The sequence below is a fragment of the Pseudoliparis swirei genome, chromosome 9 (genome assembly GCF_029220125.1).
Source record: "Pseudoliparis swirei isolate HS2019 ecotype Mariana Trench chromosome 9, NWPU_hadal_v1, whole genome shotgun sequence".
Taxonomy (NCBI): domain Eukaryota; kingdom Metazoa; phylum Chordata; class Actinopteri; order Perciformes; family Liparidae; genus Pseudoliparis; species Pseudoliparis swirei.
Genome location: NC_079396.1, coordinates 18452637 through 18476223, shown reverse-complemented (window position 1 = coordinate 18476223; position 23587 = coordinate 18452637). Strand labels below are relative to the sequence as shown.

Sequence of the window (23587 nt, the reverse complement as noted above, 5' to 3'; positions counted from 1 at the left end):
TCAATAGCCTTCATATCATTAAATGATATAATATGCATTATCCAGAAATGCACCATTGTGCATCCTATAGCCTACTTTTACTTTAGGTGGTTTCATGATTTGATGACAATATTTCTTAATTTTTTTTAATGCATGCCATTTATTTGTGCTTGAATATTTCCACACTGTGGTGTTGCAACTCTTTCACTCAAGCTATCAGAAGTTAACTTTTGGTAGCAGTTTGTTGAGCTTGCTTGAGAGGTAGGGGACATGTGATTGGCTGAGGAAATGATTTGATAATACATGTCCAATAAAACTCTGGTATTATTACAATAACAATCATGAAATAACATTTCATAGTCATGAATTACGTTATAATAATTTCTTCAATTGTTGTTTAAACTATAAAGTATATTTTACACAATGGATTTATATGTTTATTTATTTCCTTATCACAGCTTTTGTGTCTGAAGTGTCATATAACTATCTGCTGATTTTTTTTGGACTTTGTTGACAACAAACCAGAATCCTAAAACCAACACCATGCCTGGACTCATTAACAAGGAGAACCGAAGCGCTCTGCCCCTCAGTGTCTCTGATATCACTTCCTGTGTCATGGGTTACACTCTGGCCATGACGGCCTCTATGACCTATGAAAATATTGAAGATCATGCAATTGAGGGTGAGTGTGTTTACGTTAGTGAACGCTAGCCACTTTCAACCAACCGTATGCTCTGAAACACACTGTTGTGAAATCATTGACTGGACATATTTCATCATCTGGTTCATGCTCTTATTTGTGTTTTTTGATGTTTTTTCCTCTCCAACTGCCTTTTAGGGATCTTCATTTATCCACTGGAGGAAAATTCTATTGTTGTGGGGTTTGAGTCAATGATATCGAGTCAGATTATAACACTGCAAATCAAAGACAAGGCAAAGATAGACGAGTGTTATGTCGATTGCTGCAAGACATCAAATGGAGCCCTCCAGAGTGGCAGCGGTAAGATTGAAACTGCTCGAATCAATATCTTTATATTAGTGCTATACTAGTGATTAAATGACAATGTGTAAAACCCTGTTTCTAGCAGCAGCAGTCAGCTTTGCTAAAATCTCCGATAACCCCACTCACTGAACGCTAGCTGCTCAGCACCAAACGGCCGACAGTCAAAGTTAGTGACGAGCTGAACACAAAGGAGCATTTAGCAGCTGAAGCGACTTTCCCAAGGAGTTGGTGGGATCAAAACAGCGAAAAGAGAGTGACCTTTGAACTTACATTTGCCATGTCATCTGAAACATGACTTCCATGTTTTTGTTATTGTTGCTCTGTGTAAGCTGGATGTGTAAATAAGCAACCAAATCACCTTAAAAGGTGTTCATAATTCAATGTGTTGTTTACAGCTTGTTGTGCTGCTCATGTAGGTTTAAAGCGGCACTGCTGTACTTTAATGTGATGACACACCAACACATCTTGTGTCAGGTCTGTGACTACACATTTGAACAGAAAGCCTTTGTTGCAAACAAAAAAAGTAATGCTTTGAAAAGACAGGTAGTTGGAATGTTGCTTTTGGGATCCAAGGTTTTTGGATCTTGACTCATTCTTAACACTAAAACAGGACGTTTGTCTGTGCTGCTTTAATTTTAATCATTCTTTTTTAGTTTTTTTCTAAAAATAACAAAACCTTATATAAATGCAGTTAACTTTAAGTCTTCAGTGACATGGTTATACAGGTGAACACATTTTCATCAGATGGTCAGATTTTACAGATGCAATTATGGGAGAGGTTTAGGCAGCTCCAACTGAAGTAATACAGTACAATAGTTAATGTGGAGTGTTATATCATTTTAATAATAATTCCATAGTGTGGCAATTCACCTAAACTAAGAAGCTCATTGTCACCCCCATATCTGAAAATGAAGTTGTATTTCAGGTTAAAAGGATAGCATCTTAGCATTAGCTTGGGTGCCAATATAACTTGTGGTAAAATAAAATATTTGGTTGCTCATCCATTCTGGTTTTACAGGACATATAGTGATTGATGAGGATTTGGAGAGGACGGTGTTAGTGGTTAACCTCGGGATCATCCCTCCTATGGAGACAGTCCATATTCTGGTGAGCACCTCCTCTGAGCTGTCCACCCTGCCCGACGGAGGTATCATGGTCTCGTCCCCATCGGTGTGTACACCTCGGGTACAGAGGACCATCAACGAGGAGCAGGGACTATCCCCAAACTTCTCCAGAACGTAAGAAAACAGAGAGATTAATAAAATCTAAAAGTCGCTGCCTTGATCATATTACACCATGTTCCATGTTGAAATTGTTATATTTTGAAGTTGGATTTGACACAGCTAACTGGATTTTCAGACTACAAATGTTGTTGTGTATGGATGGAAACATCTCATATGTTCATTCAGGATGGCTCCATTTGAATGTAGTTATGCTTTGCAAATTTTAGGCGGGACAGGCACAGTTGTGCCTCGAGTCCTCACGATCAAACTGCTAACCTCTCTCAGCTGTGGTTGTCTTCACTGCTGGAGGAGGAGGCCATCAACTCCATGGACTACGAGTTTAACTTCCAGCTAGAGATACGGGCCCCCTATCTCCTCTCAGGTCAGAGAAATTACCCAATACATGTCATATATTTGATTGTAATCTATCTATCTATCTATCATCACAATTGGATTTTGTGAATCTGGGAAATATTTCCATTACAACCTTTATGCTACATAGTGTTTACTTGCTGTCGCTTCATATTTATCCTATACATATAATACAATTGTAATTTATTTTCATCAAACTCTCAGGAAAAAAAGCCCATTCATCAGAATGAGGGATTGCTTTATATTTGATAATTTTATCATCAGAGCATAAGTAGCTTTTAACATCTTTTGGAGGTTTTTTGTTTTCATAACATTGTTATTTCTACTATTACTGGAGGTGAAGTCACTGGTTATTTGATCTGCTCTGGCTGTTGCTCTGTGTAGGTGTGGAAAGCCCATCTCACGCCATCCGAGCTGATGCAGACCCGCTGGCTCGCTCTGCCACAAGCGTTGTGGTCACTCTGGCTGACAAGTACACTTATGACTGTCCTGTCAAAATCCTCATCTACCCGAATGGTAGGTCCACAGCTTCAAAACTCATGATCAGCAACACCTTTCAATTGATTATCCTACCCTCCTCTCTTAAGTACAATCATTTAGAAATATTTTGTACTGCCCTGTCAGGCTTATTAAATAAAATTTTTGGTGCAAAGGTCACGAGTATGTGATTTACCGCCTCACTTTGTGTTTCTTCTGATGTATGATATTCCAGTCCCACTGTTTTGTGTGGGTGTGCAATGTCAGGTCTGTGTTTTCTTTCCTTGGGCTCTCATTTCTCTCTGCAGTCTTGACCGACACTATGTGTGGGCCAGTTGTCTCCCAGAGGCAGGAATGAGCCCCGGTGTTCCAGATCCAATAGCCCTTTTATGAAGGCTTTGTTCACAAACAGACCTGCTGCCACTGCCGGGCAATTTAATTCAGCTCAGACTTGTGCTGCAGTTTCAATCACAACATGGATGTTCAGCTCAAGCAGAGATAGACAAATACTGAGTGCTATTACAGAAAACACCGGCCTGGTTGATTAATGAACTGACAACACGTTGTCATGTATATTACCACAAGGTTACTGCTGAGTTCGTCAAGTCGAATTTGAGATTTTCAAAGACATTTTTATTACCACATCAACAATCTAATACCTGTTGTCAAAGTAAGAAAGACATCTTTTAAACCAGTACGGATGATAACGCCTCTGGAGTTTTTAATTAAATCCATTAATTTATTGACATTTATATCCCATTTTGTCAGTATTTCCCTACAGTATATTCCAATAATGACCAATAATATAATTAAATTAACAAAGAACCATGAATCACTTGATAAGCAGCAGAAATGATGGAGTAACTGATTAAAAGGTCCACCCATGAATTTTCCAAATCCCCAGGATTCACTCAACCTTCTGAGCTAATTATGTCGTATTGAGACCCAGCTGTGATACAGCATCTTTATACACAACCACCTCCTCGTTCTCACATGAAAGTGTGGATAAACCACTGATAGACATAATTTGCCTGTAATATTTCAAGTTATATATGTTCGTTGACCTACTGTGCCACTTTAGAGCCTCATCTGCCACATGTGCTTATTGAGAATGGAGACATGACCCAGGAGGAGTACGATGAATATATTCACGGTCGGAGTGATTTCATCAAGGCTGCCAAGAAGGACTCCAGCGATGAGAGGAAAGTGAGTGTGTCCTCGACATCCGCACCATGCACCTGAACTGATGACATTATCACACCACCGGGAGAGTGGTAAAGACGACAAAGTAGCGCAACATCATGAACAATGCCCTGCAATAAATACTATATTTGAGAAGCTGCAATGATTATGTCCTATTGTTTTTTTATATCTAACAACATATTGCAATCCAGTGGTGGGGGAAGTATATTCAGTTCTTTCACTTAAGTAAAAGTGAAGATATTCCCAATAGTTGTTGGCTTTCAATGTCTTTCTATTATATATGATGTTTTATTTTAATTATTGCGGTATTACTGTGTCTAAGTTTTTTCTGATTACTGTTCAGCCAAAAACACAGAATCCCCCAGTTAATAATAAACATTTAAGTTAAAAGATCACCACATTTGGAGAAACAAGGTTTACACTGGACAGAAAAGGTGCAACTTTTTTTACATTTGTAGAGTAGTTAAAGCTTTCGGGCAAAGGAAGTAAAAATAACAATATTTTTCTCAGAAATCTTTTGGAGTAGAAAAATAAAGTGGCGAAAAAACAAAATAATTAAAGTACAAGAAGTTTAAAATGGTACTTTAATAAACTCAGTTACTTTCCATCCCACGAATATTTGTGTACCTGCCTCGTCCATTACATCTGTGCCATGAGCAGTAAAGTGACCAGCGGAGGTAAACAGAAGAAGAAAGAGCACTTCGCCATAAAATGGGTTTCTATGGAAACACTGCACGGAAGCTTCACATTCAGATTGGAATTTTCTGCACGTCTCCAATAATTGATGTGCCCTGTCTGTCAGGCCGATCAAGTCCCATTCATTGCCTTCTTTAAGCGTTGCAATTAAGTCTGTCCATTCATAAAAAGTCCAGTTATCTCACTGTGCCGAATCTCCCAATTAAATATATGCCTTTGATTTATATTCCTCTGTCTTTACAGATAGATGTCATTCACAGGCGACTCCATAAGGACATCCTCCACAACCCTGTGGTCATGTTGAACTTTTGCCCTGACCTCAAGTCCATAAGCTCAGACCTGAGGAAGGTTCACGGCGAGTTTATCTTCCTCATTGACCGTAGCGGCAGCATGAGCGGGGTTAACATCAACTGTGTGAAGGTATTTTTAATCTCAGTGTGTTATATTTCTTGCATAGATGCACATGCAAAAACACAGGCATACGCTGCATTTACATATACATTGTCACGTCACCACTTTAAAGATGGTTTTTTTGTGTGCATGCTGAGTTATGGTGTGTTACATACAGTCAACACACAACACAACACGATAATAATATTACATGTAAAGCTAATGCCTCAAAACACATGGTGAACATGATATGACATTAGAGGCTATATAATTGATTTCCAGGCTCACCACCAAACTGATTCTGCAATCTTTGCTGATTATCAATCATATAACTCATTCATTACTCCCCAAATTGCTTCCAGTTGCTAGGTTTTAGACAGGAACACGTTGATGTCTCGCACACATCATGTGACCTTTCTTTAATATCTACAGAGCCAACTCATTCAAGGTTGATATTTCTTTCAATATGTTGGTAGATTATTTGGCTGATTTTGCATTCACCCTACCCGCGGTGTTGATTTATAACCTTTTTATTGGATGTGTCTGACACTACAATGTCTGGGCTTAAGGCCCCGGTATCCGGTAAAAGCCAGTGATGCTATGACTATTTTTGCACTGACCTTCAAACAATTCTGCAGAATGGCTTTAAAAATATCTCTTAAAACATTACATGGCAATCTTTTTTCTTTGTGAATGCATCTGAAGAGGTATTTTATGATTGATTGTCTGGTGGGCTCTTTGTGCTCTCTACCTGAATGAAGGTTGAGCTAAGTGGTCATTCCTAGAAACTGCCCTAAAAGAAGCAGTGATGGATGAAAGGACACCGCGTGATGCCACTTTTCTTTTCTCCTCTGCTTAAGAAAAATCAGCTGTACAGCGACAACAGCTGTGCTTTCATTCAACCAGACATCCGCAGACATAGTTGTAATGCAGTGGAGATGTTCAACAGGACGTTAAGCACCTAATGAACAGAACGAGGGCATTGCCTTTGAAGATGTTCTGTTCTACTTTCTGAACGTTAAATTAATCTGTTCTCTGTCTCTCTTCTTCTCAGGATGCCATGGTGGTGATTCTCAAGAGTCTCGTTCCAGGCTGCATTTTTAACATCATCGGCTTCGGCTCCACTTTTAAATCACTATTCACAACCAGCCAAAACTATGAGGAGGTACAGCAGCTTTGGAATACAGTGATGCAGCTCTGTTGTGAAAATGTATCCAAAACAATCATAAGATGCTGTATCTCAAGAAATAAGCTTTCTTTCTTTCCTCTTTATCTCAGGAAGCCCTGGCTCTGGCCTGTGATTATGTTCGGAAGATCCGAGCCGACATGGGGGGGACCAACGTCCTGGCACCGCTCAGTTGGATCCTGAGGGAGCCGATGTTCAGCGGACACCCCCGCCTCCTCTTCTTGCTCACTGATGGAGCCACCAGCAACACAGGCAAAGTCATCGAGCTGGTTCGCAGCCATGCACGCTACATCAGGTAAGTATTCCTGCTAAGGTTCACAACTGACCTCTAATCTGAATGTTAGAATGTAGGAAAAAGATCAATAATGAGTAATGATATTGTCATATTGTCTCAAAGCTGTTCTGGTGGAACACTATGATTCGTAGTGGCAGACATTGCACATGGCCCACCCTGACATAGATGTGTGTGCGGTAGCTGCTGAGTTAACAGGGAGTATGTTGTAGTGACAGCACCGGCTGAGAAGCTATTGTATGTCAAAGGAAATGATACTACATTCATCTTTTCTTCATGACAATTATGCAAATAGAAACAGCACAGTTGACGAAGGAGATAAAGTCACATTCAGGAATTATCAGGGGCTTTAATAACCGGATATGAAGCAATAATCCACTGAAATGAAATCCAGAAATCTATATCAAATGTTGTCTGAATGTCAAACATCATGTCCATCACCACAAATAATTTGTCCCAAGAGGAGAAGACAAGGGCATTTGTGCAGCTTTGATTTTAGATCGTTGTTTACATTGTTGTAATGTTACAACTGATAGTGAGCGCCGGTGGCACAATAGATCTGCAATACACTGGGAAATCATTTCATTTTAAAGCCTGCATCTAAGTCTCACACTGTGAATCCCTTTCCTGAGTCACTCTGGAAATAATTGACTTTTGTCTTCCCCTTTTTAATGGATAACCGCCCCCAGAGGATTGCATTAGGTACACAGAGCCTCCGTAATTTATTGACACTCCCATGGTCATTATCACACTATGCTTACAAATCAGCGCAGCCAGTCTGAGACCAGACCAAACAACAAGGAATCTGTCCCGAAAAGGTTGTCTTCTACCGACAGTATGCAAGAGGTGACATTTCTGTTTTAATCTAGGCTCATTAAAAATGCAAAGGGACATAGCTGGTGCAATGAAATCAGCCAGCTCATCCCTCTGTGAACATTTTTATGAAAATGGTCAAATTCAGCATCAACGAACCTCTCAGGAGCACTCTGAGAGGCAGCGGGCATGTCTCGACCTTCCGTCATGCAAGATCATATCTGTTTTAGGACATGAACAAATATATACATCTCCAAAGCAGCTCTTTAGATCTCTGCAAAACGTGTGACCATCCTGAGAAGATACCCGTTATCATTCTTTTGATCCACGGAGCCGCTGGGTTTAATGTGTTTGCGCAGATGTTTCACTTTCGGCATAGGACAGAAGGCTTGCAGGAGGCTGGTGCAGGGACTGGCGAGAGTTTCCAAAGGAACAGCGGAGTTCCTGACTGAAGGAGAGAGGCTGCAGCCTAAGGTACTGATTTCCAGCTGTATTGCCAGCTAGTCTGAGGGCCACTAGAGAGCCATTATACTCCAGTTCATAAACACAGAGTGTCTTCCACTGATATCAATTAGGTAATCATATCTCAGATACGCCTTAGCTGTCTAGGCAGCGAGGAGCCACGTGTGACGTCTATTTTAGTTGTCTTACTTTTACTCTACAGATGATAAAGTCGCTGAAGAAAACCATGTCTCCAGTACTCAGTGACATTTCCATCGAATGGCTCTTTCCTGAGACGAAAGAAGTGCTGCTGTCCCCCGTGGGCAACACCTTCCTGTTTCCAGGAGACAGCTTGATTGGCTACAGTGTGGTGTGCGACGCCACCCGCTACCACGCCAACCCCAAATCTGTAAGTGGAAGACATTGATTGAAACAAGACAAAATGCTTGCAGGACGACCTTCTGTGTTGTAAATATTTCAGGAAAGGAAATTAATTTAGTTAATGCCCGGCTTAATAAATGATGTTGTTGTTTCATTTTAATGACTTGGTTTTCATGGTGACTAAAAAAAGCCCTCTGTGAAGGACATCTTTTAATCAAACGTTGGATGTGTCACCAACTCCAAATGTGAACAGGATAAGAGGAGGCGATACAGCATGATGCGCTCCATCGAGTCAGCCAGCTCCGTGTTTTACCAATCTCAAGAGGAGGACGCGGTGAAGACAGGCAGCGACTTTCCAGGGTCCTACAGAGAAGCACCACTGTACGATTCCTACCAAGACTCCATGCCAGACAGCCCTGTCCCCACAGAGCATGACACTGTGGGTAAGAACCCAGAGTGCATGCATCTTGTTACTATTTCAATCGTCTTTTGTAACACAAATGTCGGCTGGACTAATGAGCCGGCCATGGCAATCGGCTGAAACTGTCTGTCTAGTCATTTGGGCCGGTCAATAAATTAGCTTAACAATACAATGTAGATAAAAGGCCTGATGAAGCTGCAAAGTATCTCCTCTTTTCTCATCTGAGAGAAACATAAAGGAAAATGTATGTCAAAAATGTCTACATTGACTCGTTTTGTGTTGATGATTTCTGTTTCGCGACAACACATCAGGGATGGATTGTAAGACCTCTCCAAGAAGACGGGCATACAGCACCAACCAGATAACAGAGTACAATCCAGCTAAGAAGGTCTTCACTCCCAGTGATCCCAGCTCTGTGGTGGCAAAGAATCCACTGAGGAGAGCCAAAGTCCAGGAGCTGATCGGCCAGATGAGCCCTGAGCATGAGGCCCAGTGGAGGAACGACTACCAGGTCTGGTCTCTCGCCCTCAAGAACAACATTCACATGACAGATCTCAAACCAGTGCTGCAAAACTGAGCTTCACCAATGTACACGTGTTGTATGTTTAGGTGCACACATGCACATTAAAGACACAAATCTGTTTTAACTGCTCATTTTCTCTCATGACTCAGTTGTCATAGTGTCTTTATAGGGAAAACCACATAATTTGTATCTGGCCTGCATGTATAAATTAAACAGCCATCTGACCCTCTGGACTGGAGTGTAATGAAGAACAGACTAATGTGCTCTCCTCAATGATGAAGGGCAACATTTATGAATGGTAATTACGTCTGAATATTGCTCGGGGAGCATCTCAGTATAACTAAGCAGAGTTCACTGGACTTTGGAGACATTATATCTTCTATTTGCAAATTAAGCTGAGGATCCACTGCCCTTGTTTGTCTATTTCCAGAAAAATTAAGACATCAAATTCAGATTTATTTTAATCCGTGCAAAGAACGTTGAGAATATGAATGCTCTTACCTTTCTCCCAAAACTCAAAACAGGCTTCTGTTATATTTATTCATTAAAAAACATTGTATCACACTGCAGAAACAATATGTGATGATACAGTATATATCTTTTTGGTTTTAGTTCCTCACTATGACAACATGTAAAACTTGATCACATCAGATTCAGGGAAAAGAGTGAGGTACTATTTTACTAGTTTCTGACATTTTATAAACCAAACATGGAATAAAAAATTGAACTTCACATAAATATACAATGAAAATAACTGTTACGACTGTTAAAATAACTACTACAGAACCATCTGCAATGTAGTATATACTTGAAAGCACTGTGAAATACACATGAATTAACACACTCAATGACTAGAATTACAATGGTTACTGGTAGGTTCATACCGTATTTAAACCGGCGTATGTTGAATCTTGTTTTCAGCCACAGTTGGAAAGCCTGTGTGCCTCATCTTCCAGCGGGCGTCAAGCCAGCTGTCACAGGCCGCTCACTCAACAGGAAGTGGACTCAGAGCTTCATTTGCAGCCTCAGGAGAATCCTCAGCCCAGCAGCATCGGGGCGCCGCCTGCAGCTCGCACCTCCGCTGGGGAAGATGGATCCAGATCGTCCACCGACAGCCCGTCTGTTGGCAGCGTTGGAGATACGGGTGAGACCACAAGCACAAGTCGGTTTTACTGAAAATGCCAACAATTCATTTCATATATATCTGCAAGTGCATTATTAATATTGGATTGAATTAATGTGTTTCTGATGAATATGTTTTTATGAAACCAAACCAATCAACACATCTTTTTCGCGAATAGTTTGGCATTTTGGGAAACACACACATTCTCTTTCATGCTGATGAACAGATTCATACCGCTCTCAATTATGTTGAAATTGTTTTTTAGTCAGAGTAAACAAATGTACAGAGTAAACCTATCAGATATGTTTTGCGTTATTTAGTAAGCTTTAAAGGTGCAGGATTGGCTAGTGGTTTCCACCTGTTTCCAGTCATGATGCTAAACTAAGCTAACTGGCTTATGGCCATAGCTTCAAATATATTGTAAACACATTAAAAGTATTATTCATATTCTCATCTAACTCTGTGCAATTAAATGATTAAGTTAATGATGTTAAAGTATTTTAAATTCCTTTTCATGATAAAAATATGAAATGTGCCTTAAAAACAGATTCAAATCACATCCATCCAAAATCCAGGATGAGAAAAGATGACTGATGGTCAAGCACAGACGTGACTCTTGAGAAGGACAGCAAATGGTCATAATTGGGAACAAAACAGAACATTTATCCGGAACATAAAAGGTAGCATTTTAGAAAACAATGATTTGAGCTCCATTCACGCTGGCTGGAATCCGAGAGCTTTGGAAACATATTTCATGAATAAATCCAACATACATCCAGTCAGTATAGCAGATGACAAGGATGGATTTGAATACATAGTCACACAATAAATATGCCCATTCAGGAATCAAACCTGTGATCTTTCAGATGGCTATGGACACCAGTTATGTCAAGCAGAAACCCCACAGGAGACCCACACTTCAGATCTGGGTGCAGCCAACCAGCCCAAAGGGGACTGCAAGGCGGTGGTGTCCGGACTGCTGTGTGGGAAACTAGTGAAGTGGGAGGTCGTCTTTGATATCGAGCCCTTCCTGAACGGCCGGGAACGTGAGGAAAAGGTCCACGAGGAGCTGTGGAACGAGACCTTCCACCACATGGCTGGACGCGCCATCATATGTGACTTTGAGCACATGGTGGATAAGGAGTGTGCGATTGAGCACGGTGAGCTCCACTGGGATCTAATTGTTTAATGGAAATGGATTTTAAGATTAGAATGAATAGAGTGTAATATTATGTATTCCTTTGATATGTTAATTCATTGTGATGATTTTGTTTTACAATTCACAGGCTCTGGCAGGAAGTACCAGCTCTACGCTATCCATACCAGCAAGGCCTGCAACATACTGAGCAAATACACAGCGTTTATTCCCATCGACCTGGACACTAATGAGTATTTGCAGACATGTATTGAATACATAAACGGTGGTAAGTCATATAGATCTGTTGGTAATCTTTATATCACCCACAGTTCCATCCTCACATATCTGAACGGAACATTGACCGCAAACAAAACCTGGAGCGACTTATTTCGGTTGAACTTACTTTGTTTGTAGTTCTATCGTCTGTAAAGTGACCTTGTATGTGGACTTGTGTCCTACACTCACACTAAAAGTATTGTCACTTTGAAGGACATTTTGGGAAATGTGCCTCTGTGTTTTCTGAAAGTAAGATTTCTCTCCTGACTTGTGGACTTGACACGCACCAGAGTCCACAAGCTAAGGCTGGTTCAGACTGAATAAAATAAGCCAATATCCAAAGGCTAAAAAAGCACTTGCAAATTGTCCAGCTATAGAAAACTGTTTATCCATTATCCCAAACTCTTGAATGTTGTTTTCAGGTGAAGGTCTGAAGCGGGGCTCACATTCAAGGTCTCGTTCAGGGAGCAGTAAGAACAGAGGGTACTCCATCGGACTGGGTCGCTCTCAGTCCGGTGGCATGTCGGAGGAAGCTGACGATGTCCTGCTGCCCAACAGTAGGCTTCTTCATATATATTTAGCTCACATTTAATTTACAACTTCATTGAGATAGAAGTACACAAGGGCTTAGGGGTGCCAGTCTCAGACTTTGAGAACCATTGCAATAGACAGATGTCATATTTGGGGAAATTACACATTTTCAAGATTTATGTTCATATATCTATTAAAGTCAATTGTTATATGAAATGGAAAGGTTGCAGCCTGCTCTGCTGGTAACTAGGAGACCTAGAGTACTCAGAAAGCTGCGTGTTGCTTTAAATTAAAAATATTTCAACTTCAGCAAAAGAGCACACCATTTTAAATTGGCTTTCAGTGGTGGCATAGCAACAGCAGGTGATCAAAAGGAGCACACTGCTTGAGCATCTGGCACTGCCAGTAAAAAGGAGAGGTGCACACGCAGCGGGGGAACAGATGATGAGCGTTCGTGTTGGTAATGTCTTGAGGAAAAAGAGGGATTTTGTAAATAAAGAAGTAAAATGTAATAGACAGCTGAGAGTTAATCTCAATCATTTGATCATTGTCTCAGATGGGGAGGATGGCGTCTCTCCGTGTAGCACCTCCTCCTCCAGCGGCTGGGAGAGAAGTAGCTTCACAGATAGTAAGTGCCACACATCAACCGGTCAGTGAATTTGTTGCATCTCATCCATTTTCTTCCAGAAAGACCTTTGATATAAGCCGACTGCCGGCCGAGTGTCTTTATCTGTGCAAAACAGTCCAAATGTGAAACATGAGATTATTGACATTTAAATTCATCTTCTTAGAAGTGATGACTGAAGTTGATGCAATGCTGTCCAGACATTCAAAAAAAAAAAAACTATTGAAGCAAAAACACAGTGTTGTACCTCCCTCTGATTTGACTTACATCTCATTGGGATTTTTACCTCTTTATTAGAGACTAAAATACCACTGCTTCTCTCTCTCTCCTGCTCTTGTCTAATAGTGCCTCTGTCTCTCTCTCTCTGTTTCCAAGTCTTCCAAAGGAGTCCGTCTGTGACCTCTGACCAATCACAGAAATTGATGGAGAGCCTTTGTTCTGCCAGGTGGGTGATTGGAGACTTGCTGGCGATGCAAATGTTCTGTAGCTGTGGTCCCACTGCATGAGCAAACACGGGGAATTGAGCCACAACTGCTCTCTTTTTTAACATCTTTGTGTATGAGCTGTATTCTGACTTTGGAAAGTTCTGTCTTGAGGTTAATGCATCACCATAATACTGGACTATTTGAGGACCAGTCGTGACCTTGTAAGGATGATTGACGATAGATCTCCTTTTGTAAAACAAGACCACGAGTCTCCAGCCATGCTAGCTGCTCTATAAGGCTCTACGCCTGGGTTAGGCGAGAGAATACGTTTGTACGATGTGTTGTTCGGCCTCACTCGAGAGGCAGAGGTGAAAGCTGGGGAGACGGATGGCATTCATGGCGTTGCACTCGCTTGATCACATCCCAATCAAGACGTTGGAAAGGTGGAGAAGGGAAATAGTTTCATTAGCGATTTGACACTCCTACAATCACATCTGATAGTTTATACTGGCCCCAATAGGCGCAGCGGAGATTTGAGCTAAGTACTAAAGGTACAGTTGTTGAGACATTTCATACAAAGCCTCATGGTGGCGCTGGTACAGTGAATGTAGGACAATCCATAGTTGTTGAGATATTTAAGTCTAAGACAAATAGACCTTGACTGCTCAACCCACATGCCGATAAAACCCTGCTGCTAGCATGGCTAAAAAGCGTACATTTATTGGATCCCTTTTGCGAATCTGCACGTGTACCGGAATAATCAATAACAGTTGCTTTCCCTATCTTCATGAAAACAGCATGTGGTGTGTGCTCAGCATAATGTGATTTACATCCGCCTCTCCCTCTCCGCTGCAAGGTTGGCCCTCAGCAGGACTCGCCTCCTGACTCGGGCTGCCAGAGGATTCATGGGTCGATCTCACAGCAAGTCAATTGGAGAGAGCGACAACGAGAACAAAGACTACATTCCTCTAGTGAGCTGCAGATCTATAACACGCGTTGGTTGTCGTCAATCTTCATTTCTTCTGATCGACTTTAATTTGGACCGACATGACTGTATTTGTCTAAAGAGACAAATGTGTCTGTGACAGTTAGAGTGCATGGGAACAATGAGTGGACCTAGGCTGTATTGTACGATGCATATTTGATTTAAATCCAACCATCAGGCTCTAGACAACAAGGGGCCCAAAGCACGATTTTCTTTGAGAGCCCGCCTTACTCTGTCTGTGTGTTTGTTTGTGAGAAAGCGAGAGACACACTGACACATTCACACACAAAAACATTAAAATGGCTAAACTAATGTCAATCCACAAAGGAGTCTGATCGTATTGTCACGTTTTAGAATTCTATTGCGATCAAATTAAAAAGAAAAGCAGAAGACTCTTTATTTTTCCTAATGTCATTATTATTGACTGCACGAACAGTCTGACAACAGCGTTTGCTGCCTTGCACCATCATTTTCAAGGCAATTAGAGCAGACTTGGCTTTGGCCGTTTCAGAGTACATACAGACAGACAAAGTAAGTACGAAGTTTAAAAACAAAAATTAACCTGAAAATAAGGATTTGGACCCTATAAGCTTTACTTTCTGTCAAGCTGTAAACTATTTTCTCTGCCTAGGTGTTGTTGCAGTTGGCTAGTGGCGCATTTCCGCTGGACACGGCTCTGTGTGAAGCCATCAGCGTGCCCATGAACAAGTTAAAGTGGACGTCCCCCTTCACCAGCCACCGCACCAGCCTGGGCCACCTGTCTCACTCCAGCAGCCGCCGTGCTGAGAGTGTCGATGACCGACACAGGTCACCGTGTGGAAGTGAAACAAATCAGCAACCTGCAGAACCCACTGTGGGCATCTACAGCCCTTCTCACCTGTCCAGGAGCTTGTGGACGGATGCCGGTCCTTCCACGGCGTCTGATCCCCCATTCTCCCCACATGCCCAGGTGGAAAGTGGGCGGGGCTCCGCCTCAGGGAGCTTGGAAGCAGCATCGCCCAGCAGTGGTCCAAAGAGAATGCTGGATCCTGAGAGCATGGTGTGGGCCACTGCTGTGGCCCTCGCCTGGCTGGAGCACAGCTCTGCCAGTCATTTCATCGAGTGGGAACTCGTAGCCGCCAAGGCCAGCATGTGGCTGACTGCGCAGGAAATTCCAGAAGGCCGAGACTTGGCCTCCGTCAAGGCTGCAGCCAACCAGCTCTTCATGATCCTCAGACACTGGGATGAAAACCTGCAACTAAACATGCTCTGTTACAACCCTAACAGTGTCTGAGGCCTGCTCATCCAAGGATGAAATGGACTCAATTCCATACTATGCTAACTGAGGCTGTAGTGTTCTCTTCTTTGTCCTCTGGAGTCAGAATTTGCTGTTGCAGTTGTGAACAATATGTATTTTCTTCTCTGTTATGTGCTGTATCTGCAAACATAACACAGGCTCTTCAGAGGCACGATGTGCAAGCTTTTACCTCGCTGGTGCCATATTGTAGCTGGATCCGTGTTAGCCAGAGGATCCAATCAGATTTATTCCACAGATTTGAGTTTCATGGCAAAGAACATTAGTGTTAAATTATTAGCATGCTAGACCATTGACCGTCACCATCTGAGAAAAACTCTTATTGTCATCATATTGATGTTATGGGGTGAATGCTGCAAAAAGAGTGTCAGAGAAAAACTGCTTGACACATTTTAAATCTTTCGGAATTGATTGTATTGTGGTGGAAAATGTTACATGACAGCATCTGAGTACTTGCAAGCATTACAACCTATCTTTTCTATTGTCATGTTCTTAATATTTGCCATCTCTGCAAACACAGAAAAATATGCAAAAAGCTAGAGAAATATAAAATATATGTTAAGATTTGTTGAAAAGATATGTGGCTTAGGTGGGAATCTATGAATGTGTATCTCAGTAGCATGGTATTTACTGTTTATTGTTTATGATACATATAGTATATATTTTCTCACTCATCTGAGCACCCGTCTTCGAGGTTTTAAATCATGCATTGTTTTTTGGTTCAAAGAGTCACACAGACCTGGACTCGATAGTCCCAAAACAGGCTGCAAAATTAGCCTTGTTATTACTAAATGTTTACGATGTAATATGGATAATTGCGCCTCACTAATTTAAAAAGGGTTTGCACCACACACTCCAAGATTTCAGTCAATAGAAAGGTGCACTTAGTAGAATGCAGATTTCCGCCAGGTGTGTCCAAACAACCACGATTGTAATGTGTGATTGAATGAATACAACCTACAATTGGCTTACCCCTGTGTTCTGGAGACCTATGGGCTGTGAGGCATTCTAAAACAAACTTTAAAAAAAACTACGATATAAGCAGGCAAACGGCTCAAAGTTGTTGAATATGACATTTCCCGATGTACTCAGCAATGTGTGCACTCGTAGTTCTCGAAGCTGTTTGGCCAACACTCCATCGAAAAACAATAACGTGTGCAAACTGTTTCCCCGTATGGTGTCTCTGGGTGAGAGGTGCACATTCACTCACTCACATATGACCAATCGCATAATCCTCCTGGCGGAGAAAATCATACAGCTCTTTTAGACTGCATCAAATTCATGCTGACACTGAGAAACATTTATTCATTTTACAGACGCTCTGTTTTCAACAATGTGTATGGGAACAAAGCTTTTTGGGCCGCCCTGCGTCTCATGTTGCAAATACCCTGTGCCGCTAAAAATAATGAAAAAGTGCTTGTTGGAGCTGGGCTGCAGTCGAATAGTAGGCCTAACATTTAAAAAATGATGTTGAATATCTTTTCTTAACCTCTGATGTTCACAGAACTCTCGTTTCCTAAGTCTGGAGGAATTCTTCTTGCAACTTTCCTTGACTTCATCACATTTTCCATCGAGGTCAAGGAAAGGCTGACCAGTGCTTAGCGAATCCGACTGCGTCAACCACGGATTTAGTAAACAAGTAGTTTGAAACTAGCTAGTAGTTCATCACAAACTTAGTCATGCTCTGGAAATCAGAGACAAAAGAGCCCTGCTAGTTCTGTCATGATCACAGCTCATTTACCGCTAGTGCCTGACCAAGGTCTACTGATGGCAGAACATGTAGATCTGGTGAATGCAGGAGAAGCAACGTGAATAACCATTGGCCCTTTTCTCCAAATATACCCTCTTCTCTTTTTGATTTGTTTCTTGAATCTGTGTGTGGCCTCTACGGGCATCTTTCTCTATTGATTGACTCTCTTATTCCATCACAGTGTTGCTTTACTCAGGTATTTCTTAATGCTTTGGTTGTATTAATTATTGTGCATGAACACATGTGTTTATGTTATGATGTTTAATGACTGACTTGCCACATTGGAGTCAGTAATGCAGCATTTGCTCCCTGATAATGATAAATACAGTAAATGTCATATAGTACTATTTTTGTGCTGTAATTGCAGTAATTAAGTACAGCTGTAAGTGTTATAAATTGTACTGGGTCAGTTGTATAGTGCAGTATGTTTCAACTTGCTGTGTGTGCCTTTATACATGAGTGTTGACTGTTTGAGGGTGTCGAAAGCTTCGTGTCTTATACACGTTGACGCTATGGATAACTCTGCAGGTGCATGTAATAAAATACTGCCACCAAATGTACAGGTTCTCTCGCTGTTATTTTCAACAACAATACGGATCAATGTTTCGACCCTTCTCTTCTGTATACCCCCCAGTGTCACTCTGTGTTATTGTGTGATTGTCGTGGCACTTATTCTCAATTGGTTCTCCATCCACCGAGGTTTGGCCTCTCCTTCATTTCCACGTCACTCCGAAAACCTTTTCCTCCATACTTTACATACATACCACATCTAGTTGTAGTAATTCACAATGAATATTGAGCTTCATTCATGCACTTAAATGGTGCGTTTTGCACACAGATTTAGGATTCACCAATATCTTCTTATCTGAAATTGTTCGTATTCTGCAAACACATTTTTAACTGCAAACAAATGTAAACACAGAGACAGAGTTAATTAAATGCATATTAAAATCACATTCAATAAAAAAGGCTTTGATTGACAACAATATTAAACAGTAAAAACAATGTATTGCAGTGTAATGCATTGGACACAGATTTATATAACTATGCAATCAGTTACTTTTTTTATTAAAATATTCTATTCTCGACAATAAAACTTGTGTCTGGCTGTCAATATTGAAAAGTAACAGTTTGGGTTTTTAATGTTTTTATTAGGAATGGACAGTTACTCCCACAGGCCTTATAGTCAGTGTCTATCCGTGACATTATTTAGCTTTTGCTTTCGGAGCCATGGTTCTCTTCTTCAAAAACGCCCCCCCTTTCTACAGGATACACCTCTCGGCAAATGTCCACGTACGAGTGAATCAGGCCCATTGTTTTCTCGAGTAGGTCTCATAGTGTAGAGCATGCAGTATATTTACTGGCTCAATAGGTGACGTGATGTCAAGGTGACATCTACGGTATTGGAAGCGTCTCTCCAGCACACGAGACACCGACACATGCCTCATTAACAACAGAAGCTTCCATAATATGGCTCCTTGAAATCCAAGAGGGTACTAGCCATTAGGATGACTAGCCATCATTTGAAAACATCCACCCTTTACAAGATAAAACATGCAAAGCATGAGAGAAAGACATTTAAGAGGACGAGTGAATGACAGAAAACATGAAACTGATTAATACCCCCCCCCCCTCCCTCACCCCTCTTTCATAGATCAAACAAGACTAAGCCTGAGTTAAGTGGCGTGAAGAGCACACGTGCATGCAGTAAAACAATCTATTCAGGTACATTGTGATATTACGTATGGAAACAGCAAACAAAGCATGCCAATTTATTTTCCAAACACACAATCATCACAAGACATGACAATCATGACCAGATAAGAACCACGTACTGTTGCTAAGCTACTGACGATAAGACAAGGAATGAGAATATTTATACTTTAAATGATGTCATTTTAACACGTGCATACTCTAAATGTTGAATATTCCGTAAAGTACAATCGTCATGATGTTCCTTTTTAAATCACACAAGTCTGATCAGCAGGCGCAATTATTCTGTTACATCCCCGCTGCTTAAACTCCTCGGCTGCAGAGCGGAGGTCGATGTCTCATTCGATGTCGGCCTTGATATCACAACAGTTTAACGTGCACATAAATAGCGCACAGAACAAACACAAGTAATTACACTGTCTGGTTGAAAGATAGTCCGCAGGCAAGTTGTGGGGTAAAATACATTTAACTTGTCTCAACTTCAGTTCCCATGGAAGCCATTGTCTTTATTTTCTTCCCACTTTATGGTCCTTCAGGAGCGCGGCAGAAACTCAACGATGATATTTAAGTTGCTTTGGCACGATGGAGAGATATGATACCCTGAGCACTGTTTTAGTAATGACATCTTCAGAGCTAAAAGAGAAATATGATCGAACTAACCAACACTTTATGTATTTGCAACTGAAAAATAAAGTCTGGGTGAGCACATCATACTTCCTGGCCGGACAAATGTGCTTCACAGTGACACATTCGCCATGATTTATGGGACCCTCAAACAAGCCAAATCATGGATACACCAATCCTATTAGACAGAGCTCTGGCTCTAAGAAACATTACACACTTATTAAACTAAGTCACAGTTCCAGAAAATGCATTGATATACTCTAGCTATATCCAAATAGATATCTCAAATGAATAACTGTATGCTGTTAAAGATAGCGTAACGATTAAGCAATCATCGGTAAAGAATTGTGTTAATTTTTTTCTGTTCATGTTTTTAGAATTATTTATTGAATTTGTGAATATATTTAGCTTTTAAATTAACTTTTAAATAAAATATTGCATATTTTCGATACATTTTTATATAACATGAGGTCTATACCCCCCACACTTCATGAGTCTTTTACGTATGTCAACTAGACATGTGCAATTTAGCAAATGAGCAACAAACTTTACATGAACCTTATGTTTTTGAGAGAAAAGAACATTGTTATAACTGTGATAAGCTGATTTAATGATTATATATATATATACATATACACTACCGTTCAAAAGTTTGGGATCACCCAGACAATTTCGTGTTTTCCATGAAAACTCACACTTTTATTTATCAAATGAGTTGCAAAATGTATAGAAAATATAGTCAAGACATTGACAAGGTTAGAAATAATGATTTGTATTTGAAGTATTAATTTTTTTCTTCAAACTTTGCTTTTGTCAAAGAATGCTCCTTTTGCAGCAATTACAGCATTGCAGACCTTTGGCATTCTAGCTGTTAATTTGTTGAGGTAATCTGTTGAAATGTCACCCCACGCTTCCTGAAGCACCTGCCACAAGTTGGATTGGCTTGATGGGCACTTCTTGCGGACCATACGGTCAAGCTGCTCCCACAACAGCTCAATGGGGTTGATATCTGGTGACTGTGCTGGCCACTCCATTACAGACAGCATACCAGCTGCCTGCTTCTTCCCTCAATAGTTCTTGCACAATGTGGAGGTGTGCTTTGGGTCATTGTCCTGTTGGAGGAGGAAATTGGCTCCAATCAAGCGCTGCCCACAGGGTATGGCATGGCGTTGCAAAATGGAGTGATAGCCTTCCTTATTTAAAATCCCTTTTACCTGGTACAAATCTCCCACTTTACCAGCACCAAAGCAGCCCCAGACCATCACATTACCTCCACCATGCTTGACAGATGGTGTCAGGCACTCTTCCAGCATCTTTTCACCTGTTCTGCGTCTCACAAATGTTCTTCTGTGTGATCCAAACACCTCAAACTTGGATTCATCTGTCCATAACACCTTTTGCCAATCTTCCTCTGTCCAATGCCTGTGTTCTTTTACCCATACCAATCTTTTCTTTTTATTGCCCAGTCTCAGATATGGCTTTTTCTTTGCCACTCTGCCTAGAAGGCCAGCATCCCGGAGTCGCCTCTTCACTGTCGACGTTGACACTGGCGTTTTGCGGGTACCATTTAAAGAAGCTGCCAGTTGAGGACCTGTGAGGCGTCTATTTCTCAAACTAGAGACTCTAATGTACTTGTCTTCTTGCCGAGTTGTGCACCGGGGCCTCCCACTTCTCTTTCTGCTCTGGTTAGAGCCCGTTTGTGCTGTTCTCTGAAGGGAGTAGTACACACCGCTGTAGGACATTTTCAGTTTCTTTGCAATTTCTCGCATGGAATAGCCTTCATTTCTAAGAACAAGAATAGACTGGCGAATTTCACATGAAAGTTCTTTTTTTCTGGCCATTTTGAGAGAGTTATCGAACCCACAAATGTGATGCTCCAGATAATCAACTAGCTCAAAGGAAGGCCAGTTGTATAGCTTCTCTCATCAGCAAAACAGTTTTCAGCTGTGCTAACATAATTGCACAAGGGTTTTCAAGGGTTTTCTAATCATCCATTAGTCTTCTAAGCCGATTAGCGAACACAATGTACCATTAGAACACTGGAGTGATAGTTGATGGAAATGGGCCTCTATACACCTATGGAGATATTTCATTAGAAACCAGACGTTTCCACCTAGAATAGTCATTTACCACATTAACAATGTGTAGTGTATTTCTGATTGATTTAATGTTATCTTCATTGAAAAAAACAATGCTTTTCTTTGAAAAATAAGGACATTTCTAAGTGATCCCAAACTTTTGAACAGTAGTGTATATATTCAATTTTCAATTCATTTTATAAATAAAAGTGAGTTTTCATGGAAGACACGAAATTGTCTGGATGACCCCAAACTTTTGAACGGTAGTGTATATGTATTTCACAGTGTAATTGCAATCAGGAGAGAAAGAAAAAGATCTTATGAATAGGTCAAGAATCAATAAGACCAAACCCTTTGTCATGCTGAGAAATTATTTCTAAAAATAAACCACTCATATTTGAACCCATTAGACAAATTAACACTTGTATGCACTAAGTATCACTGAGTAGTTCTACTCAGGGCGCATACCCAAGTATGTACTAGAATTTACTGAATAATTTCCATTTGATGGTATTTCTATTTCACGACATTTCAGAGGAAAATATTGCACTCAGAGACATAACACTACATTATTTGACAGCTTATACTCAATATGTTGCAAAAAAATCATATCAAATGTTACATTGTTGTACATTAAGCCATCTACAAGAATATTTAATAGCTGTATTTCATCCACCTCAAACAGCTACAACATTAAAGTGCGATTTACCTTTCAATACACTAGTAATATATCGATAATATATTACTTAAAGGGGCCATTGTACATCATAGGTGCTGCTACTTTTGATACTTGGAGTACCTTTTGTTGATAATACAGCTAAGGACTTTTACGCTGCGATATTGCAATTTTCATGGAAGCTTTGGATATTTCTCCCCTGCATGTGTTCCTGCAGCCAAAACAGAACCCTACAGTGAGATGAAGAGACGATGTCGAGGTCCCTGTGGTTTCAGCTTCATCTTGAAAACAATGAAATTGGAAGTATTAAAGCAGAAATAATGATAGGATTCAAAAAGCTTCCCATTTGGATGTTCGATTAATTAACAATGTGGCATTTAAAGTACCCTTTTATCCATCGCAACAGAAATGAACTTGAATGAGCTTTAAGTGCAGTAAAAAAACATACAATTATACAATTAATAATCTGACGATTTAGCAGCCCGTCTCCATGGTTTGTCGTAGCAGGTTACAGATTTAGTTTTTCATATCAACGTCATGTCTCAGCTGGTATTAATCTCACCGTCTGGGAAAGATAAATCCAACCTGTTGTGTGTCAGACCGCACTGCTCCAAGTGGTGCATGTGCATGAAAATGTGATCTTTCAAAATTGCAAATTGTGTTAATCAGAACATAAATGCTGAAATCACGTACACGGCCTGCGTATAGCTCTTATAATGCAGTTTCTGAACACTCATGTGGGACTGAAATTCAAAATCTCATGTGGAGAATAAAAGAGGGAATGTCTTTGATGGTTTTCTCACTGTTTACTGTGGCTTGAGGGAGGGTCACTGTCTCCTCATTGGTCCCAACAGATTGGATGTTTTCGTCTCTCCAGCAGACATTTAAGTCACATGCTTCATGTTTATTTGACTATTTATTCTGAAAAGCGCTATAGAAATTAAATGTA

At 40.7% G+C, this 23587-nt stretch overlaps 1 protein-coding gene across 1 annotated transcript; it reads left to right on the top strand.

Annotated features, from left to right (window-relative positions):
- Positions 1 to 522: 522 nt before the first annotated feature.
- vwa5b1 (von Willebrand factor A domain containing 5B1) lies at positions 523 to 16041 on the top strand. The gene is made up of 21 exons (XM_056423306.1): positions 523 to 661; positions 818 to 979; positions 2001 to 2220; positions 2433 to 2587; positions 2962 to 3093; positions 4136 to 4260; positions 5197 to 5373; positions 6398 to 6508; positions 6622 to 6824; positions 7994 to 8108; positions 8299 to 8484; positions 8710 to 8899; positions 9189 to 9388; positions 10322 to 10544; positions 11390 to 11683; positions 11810 to 11947; positions 12360 to 12494; positions 13025 to 13096; positions 13469 to 13538; positions 14375 to 14489; positions 15135 to 16041. Exons 1-21 carry the CDS (start codon positions 523 to 525, stop codon positions 15774 to 15776), a joined length of 3804 nt encoding a protein of 1267 aa, XP_056279281.1. The 3' UTR covers positions 15777 to 16041.
- Positions 16042 to 23587: the final 7546 nt, after the last annotated feature.

What these genes read in the sequence shown, in the direction of transcription:
- vwa5b1 (XM_056423306.1), top strand. Translation starts at nt 523, where the DNA reads ATGCCTGGACTCATTAACAAGGAGAACCGAAGCGCTCTGCCCCTCAGT. An exon ending in CACAGAGCATGACACTGTGG is followed by an intron (nt 8,900 to 9,188) that starts GTAAGAACCCAG and finishes ACAACACATCAG; the next exon opens with GGATGGATTGTAAGACCTCT. An exon ending in GAGAGCCTTTGTTCTGCCAG is followed by an intron (nt 13,539 to 14,374) that starts GTGGGTGATTGG and finishes CTCCGCTGCAAG; the next exon opens with GTTGGCCCTCAGCAGGACTC.